Source organism: Hipposideros armiger, unplaced genomic scaffold (genome assembly GCF_001890085.2).
Source record: "Hipposideros armiger isolate ML-2016 unplaced genomic scaffold, ASM189008v1 scaffold_729, whole genome shotgun sequence".
Lineage (NCBI taxonomy): Eukaryota > Metazoa > Chordata > Mammalia > Chiroptera > Hipposideridae > Hipposideros > Hipposideros armiger.
Window position 1 is genome coordinate 67,377 of NW_017732079.1, and position 6,672 is coordinate 74,048.

At 53.6% G+C, this 6,672-nt stretch overlaps 1 protein-coding gene across 3 annotated transcripts in view; it reads right to left on the reverse strand.

Moving 5' to 3' along the window:
- IL6R (interleukin 6 receptor) overlaps positions 1 to 6,672 on the reverse strand; it is a 61,723-nt gene that overhangs the window by 32,531 nt on the left and 22,520 nt on the right. For all 3 annotated transcript variants that reach the window (XR_002122239.1, XM_019627369.1, XM_019627368.1), the window contains exons 2-6: positions 6,126 to 6,368; positions 5,102 to 5,225; positions 2,250 to 2,434; positions 1,812 to 1,978; positions 1,172 to 1,313 (exon numbers count right to left, since the gene is read on the reverse strand). Coding sequence is in view for 2 of the 3 variants with exons in the window: in XM_019627369.1 (XP_019482914.1) it covers positions 1,172 to 1,313; positions 1,812 to 1,978; positions 2,250 to 2,434; positions 5,102 to 5,225; positions 6,126 to 6,368 (861 nt within the window). In the remaining variant the exon portion in view is untranslated. The remainder of the gene's footprint in view (positions 1 to 1,171; positions 1,314 to 1,811; positions 1,979 to 2,249; positions 2,435 to 5,101; positions 5,226 to 6,125; positions 6,369 to 6,672) is intronic.

A 6,672-nucleotide genomic window follows, 5' to 3' on the forward strand; every position in this document is an offset into this window, starting at 1 on the left:
TCTACAATAAGAATACTGGGAACCATGGAGTGGGCTGCGACAAGGGGTAGTAAGCTCTCCATCCCTGGAAGCATCCAAGCAGAGGCTGGGTGACCATGGTCTGGGTTGTAGTTAGATTTCTGCACTGGCTCTAGGTCTGCTCAGTCCCAATCTTTCATAGGAAGGAGTCAAAAGAAAACGTCTCCCATTGTTTTCTCAGAAAAAAAACACACCAAAAAACAGACATTTTAGGCTGTTTTTCAGAGTTTAGGAGAGTACCAACAGAAGAAATAGAAACAGAAAGTCCAGCAGCTTCCTCTAGAAAGCAGGACTGCAAATGGGAAGGGGTGGGACAAGCGGCACTGGCTGTTACAAGACCTGCTGTGCTTCTTGGCCTTGGGCTTGTAGTAATGTGATGAAAATTTGGAAAGTTTAACAAATTCCCATGGGAGAAAAAAAATTCCCATGGGTTAACAAAAACATTAACCATGCAGTCACTAAACAATAATACATTTCCAAAAAATATTTAAAAACATGGGAATGCTCACGATATTTTATATCATATCTATCATACACACACATACACACACAGGCGCGCGCGCACGTACCTAAAAACAGGAAAGGTATGCTAAAAGGTTCTCACTGATTTTCTCTAGGTGGTAAGAATACCCAGTGATAATTATTCCTCATATTTTTCTGGAATTTTCCACGTTCTATTACAGAGCAAACAGGCTAATTTCAACAGTTCCCCAAAGGCGATTATTATTACCTTGAACATCTTTCTAAAAATAAAAAAAAACATTAGTAACTGTGGTAGATTAAATATAGGAACAAACTCTTTGCAACTCCACCCACCAAGTTGTGAAATGACTTCCCGCACCTTTGTGTCTGGGCTGGCCTCCTGGACGGGACAAACTGCTGGGAGAACCAAGAGCCACAGCCACCTGCCAGCACTACCCGTCACTCATGGGAGTGAGGCCGCCTTGGACCATGCAGGCCTGATACAGTTGCATTGGTGACTCAGGCAAAATCAGCACAAGGGCTGCCTCGCTGACTGATTTTCAAAACCTTGAACAGATAAATGGTTGCTATGTCCTGCCCCTTCCCCCTCCCGGAGGTTCAGGGGTACATAGCAGCAGATAACTGATACAGCGACGAAGCTGAAACATCCCACCCAAGCCCCCCGCAGTACCTGTCCAGGGGGTGCCTGTGACTTCCTGGCTCCACTGGCTCCACTGACCATGCCCAAACTCCTCCTGGGCCCGAAGCTGCACCACGTGCTTCGTGCCGCTCAGGGCGTCGTGGATGGTCCAGTGGTGGAGAGGATCCGCGACCTGAGGGCAGAGGCGCCGTGACTCTGGGTGGCCCCAGTGAGGCAGCTCCATGGGGACATGGGTGTCCATACCCCCCCGCCCTTCAGCTGGTTTGGTGGGTGACTCTGCTGGGCACAGATGCTCCAAAGGCTGACACCACCCCAGGGGCTCAGGGTGAGATGGGGTGCCCTCTAGGCCAGCATGGGCAGAAGCTGGAAGTCACTGCCCCATCCCCACGCACTGTAGGACACTGCAGACCACATCCGTGCCACACTCATAGTCCCACTCTCCTCCCAGGTCACTGTCACCCTCACAAACAGCCTGCGAAGGGGAGGCTGCTGGCATTATTATTCTTATAAACGAGGGCACCGGAGTTCAGACAGGCTCAGAGACTTCCCCAGGGCCATGCAGGGAGTGCGGGACAGGACCCCAAACCCATGGTTTTCATCCCAGTGCCGTTCCTACCACCCTTGAGTGTCCAGGCACACTGCTCTGTCAAGAAGGAAAAGGAGAATTTACCAACAAGGTTGTGAATGTCTTTGACTTTTCAGGCCGATATCGGAGCTCAAACTGCAGCCTGTAGAAAAAGGAGTTCCAGGAGGGGGGGTCTTGCCAGGTGACACTGAGCCAGTGGGGGTTTTTGTCCACGAGGGTGACCTTGATATTGGAGGGCGGATCGGGTTGCACTGTGGGGAAAGGGGGCACAGCTCCTATGTGGCAGCAGGTATGCTGCTGAGGAAAGACCCCGGGAGGCTGTGCAAAACCCCAACAGCAGGACACCACCCCAGCTGCAGTTCCACGACCCCCATCAGACCCCTGGCACAGAAAGCCCCCCAGGTCCCAGCTCACCGAACCCCTCGCCCAGCCCCGTCCTGCCCCTGCCAGAAACCCGTGAGCAATCAAAGAAGAGGGAAGCAGCTGGAAGGTACAGAGGGTGGCCTGCGAGAGCTAACATACGTATTTCGTAACCCTGAAATGCTTGGGGTTTGCTGGTCTTGCTCCCAACATGGTTGGCGACACACAGGGACACTATGTAGTAAGAGTTGTCCCCCTCTGGGACCTTCAACTGGCAGGAAAACTTCTTGGACTCCTGAGAATACCGGCACGGCTCCTGGGAGTAGTTCTTCACAGGGGGGCTCTGGCTGCAGGACACAGAATGGCACCAGGCTCTCAGTTCCTGCCCTTGCGCACAGCACAGCGGGGTGTGGGGGGAGGTGGGCAGCGGGGTCTGAGCCCCAGGCTGAATCCTGGCTCCACACTCAGCAGCCCTTGTGACTTAGAGCACATTATCTTCTGCGGGCCTCTGTTGGCTCATTTGAAAATGGGAATGTTAACAGTACCCACTTCATAGGGGGTTGTTAGGACGAATTGAAAAACGAGTGCCGGACCTCTAGTGTAGCGCCTGGCACAGCGGGGTTGAGGGGCACTCAGTCAGGGCATGGGGTCTGGGATGCACCTGGCTTCCTGCCAGCTCCTGTGCTCTTGGCAGCGTGTGGGCGGCAGAAATGCACCTAGAAGTCCCACCAGGACCCTCCGGGCCAGGACGGCCGGTAGGGATGCTATTCCGGATACTGGAGGGGTTCACAAGGAGGTGGGAGCACTTCTGGCCGGTGAGCCCAGAAAAGAAGTCTGGGTGACTGAAGATATCCGAGGTGAGTCAGACACCGTCCCACCTGGCCTGGAAGCCTGAGACTTCACCCACTACGACAGGCGTGGGCATGTGAGGCCATGGCAGCCACTTGCCCTCTGCTCTGGCTTTGAACACCATGCCCAGGACCAACCCCTCCCAGGAGGCCTGCCTCAGCTTCCGGTCTGAGTTAGCGCCTCCCTCCAACACCATGCAGGCTTCCATCCCACCTAACTCAGGGAAGGCAGGGTCCTCAGCCGGATTACAGGTGTGTCCCCCTGTGAGGCCCCCCGTCTTGTTTGGGGGGGGTCCCCCTCAGCCCTGGTACAGCACCAAGCCCAGCCGATGCTGAACTCACCCAACACTTGAGGAAAGAAACACGGGGTTGGACGAGGGTGTGAAAGTGTACCCACACCCAGGGGAGAAAGGCAGAACACACAAAATCTCTTTCCAGGGACCCCCTGTTTCACCCCCAGCACGCCCAGGGCCTGAGTGGGTTCTGGGGTCCCCGGGTCTCTGGCAGTCGCTCCACTCCCCACTTTCCTCACAGTTCAAGGCAGAGAGAGCCCAGTAGGAGACCAGAAATACCGAGGCTGTGGCGGGAGGAGGGTATGAGCCGAAATCTCTTGTCCTCAATCATTCTGGCTGTCAACACTCAAAGTATTCTAGTTGACGTGTCTGTCAATTGAATAGACTTGCTATGGGCTGGTCAGGGCAGATGCCGCCTGGAGACCAATTCACCGTTTTGAGCTCACTGCTCAGGTTTTTTGATATGCAGATGATTGACAGCTCAAACTCAAATAGAAACAACCAGACTGAGGGTCCCTTGGCTCTGGGATGGAGACAGACCAAACTGCAGAGGTGTGTTCATTGTCAGCATCTCCCACCTGCGTCAACTCATTTCAGGTCCCCCCCTTTATGAATGTCTCCTGGTGACAATGGACCCCAGACAGGTCTGACTTCTAGCCTCCCTCCCCCCACAGTTCCCTCTCCCACCCCATCGCCACTTCCTCTCCACTGCCATTATAATGGAAAGAGCCCATTATAATGGAAAGAGCCAGATAAGCTCAAGGCACAAGCTGCCTGTCCCCTGCCAGGGACATTTGCATCTTCTTTGGAGCAACACCCAAAACCTTTGTGTTCTGGATGAAATCAGGCAGACTGGGTTGGGTTCCCAGCAGGGCCTCTAGCTGGGTGACCTGAAAACAAGCTCATCAATTTCTCGGAAGCTCAGTTTCTCCATCTGTTCAAGGTGTGGACAACAAAGGGGTCACAGGCGGAACCTGACAAGCTCCGGGGAGCCTGCATGGCGAGCCCTACAAACTCAGAGACCGAGAGTAACCACCCAGGATGGTCTGAATGCAAAAATTCCCAACCAAAAGCGAGTCACAGCTGGTAGTCCCATCCTAGGCCTGCAGCTTCCTCGACAAAGGTCAATCTTTACCTTTGAAATTGTCTATTGTCTTTGGGCGCCTAAAGTAACACACCTTTGAAATGTCAGCGTCATCTCCATTGGGACACAACCACAGGCACCAGAGCACCAGACCACAGAGCCCCCCTTGTTATCCTGGGGCCCACATGCCATCTCCATGTCCTGTAAATGTTATTATCTGTCCTGCACCCACAATGTAAAAGAACTACGTGTCCCTCCCTTTTACTTTCTATCCAATCCCAGAGACGCCCCCTTTGCTTCTCCCGCCTCCCTAACCTGCCTCCCTAACCTACCGCCCGCCCATGGATTCCATGTCACCCCATTAGGTTCCTCCTTTGAGTCTAACGTGTGAAATAAGCTGTAAAACTGCCATTCTCGGGAACGTTTTCTCAATCCGTTGAGATTTTGCTTCCCAGCAGTTGTCCTCAGTTTGGCTCAGATAAACTCATAAAAATGCTCTACAGGTCTGGACTGACGATGACAAAGAACAAAGATAACATATGCTTCCCGTGGCTATTGCGATAGCGAATAGGACACATAACACAGCACAGTGACAGCGGGCGGGCCCTCGAATGGAAGCCTCAGTTCCCCCACCCCCCACTCCTTCCCTCCTCCTTACCCCACAGCAATTATTTTCTAAAGATAAAATTGTGGAATTGCTGGCTGGCCAGTCCCACTGGGCTCCCACTTCCCCGGGGCCTCAGTAAGAACAAGTGGACATAAACACACAGCCCAGCCCAGGATACTTACAGCTTCGTCACCAATAACACGGCCTTGGTGGAAGGCGAGGGGGCACTGCTGGGGCTCCACTCACAGTTGACTTTGCTGATGGGGCTGTTCCGGAAGCAGGTGAGCTTGGGCTCCTCGGGAGGAGCTGGAAGGACAGCACAGCAGGGGTGAGGTGAGCTGTCTTACTTCCCTTCTCAGGGGAGCATTTGGCTCAGCAACCCCCACACCCCCACCCCCTAAGCGAGCAGTGACCCAGGACGTCACACACGGCCAAACAGCCACACACACATCTAACTGTGGCTGGAAATTAAAGGACCTTGGGGGTACCCGGGGGCTAACGTGTCTAGTGGGAGAGAGAAGCACCAAGATAATGGAGGCTTTGGAGCCCCACGGGCCTGCTCGTGTGGCCGTGGGCACGTCCCAGCTTCTCTTTAGTGTCCTGCTATAAAATTAGAGGAGGATAAACCATAATACTGATACTGCTTTCCCTCACAGGCAGGGTCATGGGGAGGGTGACATGAGACACCACGGAAGAGAGTGTCTCGGCGTAGGGCCTGGCACACGGGACATCTGGCTCTATGACGTCTGCACTGAGATGTGGGGAAGCCAAGGCCCTGCTAATTCTAAAAATAAAAATAGTTCATTTGAGAGCTTCGTAGGGGCTGTGCAGAGTTTTCAATACCATATGTACATGTGCGAGTACACACACGCGCACACACACACTTATTTAATCTTTGCAGTAACTCTGAGCTAAGGTGATAAAATGAACCTTATTTTACCAAAGAGGAGACCGAGGGGCAGAGACCTGAAGCCGTGCAGGAGGTTGATTCAAACCCAGGCCACCTCGCTGCTGGCCCGATGTGACTAACAAATCCACCTCAAGCCCTCACTGCACAAGGCCGGCTGGACGGTGTCCCCATCAGCCAGAGGCTGCACCAGCGGGGACCTCCACCAGTCTCGCTGGCAGATGTCAGTGGGCCTTTCCCCCCAAAACCTGTGGCCAGGCAGGGAATTGTTTTCCAAAAGTTCTGAGGACGCGACTCACCTTCCACCAGCAGATGCAGAGTCGCAACTAGCTTGCTCTTGTGGTAGCACGAATAGTTTCCAGCGTTGTTGGGCAGCACGGACTTCAGGACAAACTTATTTCCCGAGATAGTCAGTCCATTGTAGGGCAAGACCGGGTAGGGACTGTCGAACGACCAGAGAACCGCGGTTTCCGTGCTCTCCACCGGGCAGGTCAGGTTAATGCGGGCCCCAGGGCTGCTGACAATCAGATCTTTGCCCCCCTCTGTGGAGAGAGAAGACACTCAGTAAGGCCACAGCAAGCCGAGGAAGGAACTTCATTTCTTTTTCTTTTTTTTAAAAAAGATTTTATTGGGGAATTGGGGAAGGGGAACAGCCACGTTGTTGTACTTCAATCTTAGTTGTGGAGGGCGCGGCTAGCTCAGCTCCAAGTCTAGTTGCCATGTGGCCGCCAGTCGGCAGCTCGTGGCTGCTCAGCTCAAGGTGCCGTGTTCAATCTTAGCTGCGGGTGGGCATAGCTCACCATCCCATGCAGGAGTCGAACTGGCAACCTTGTTGTTAGGAGCACG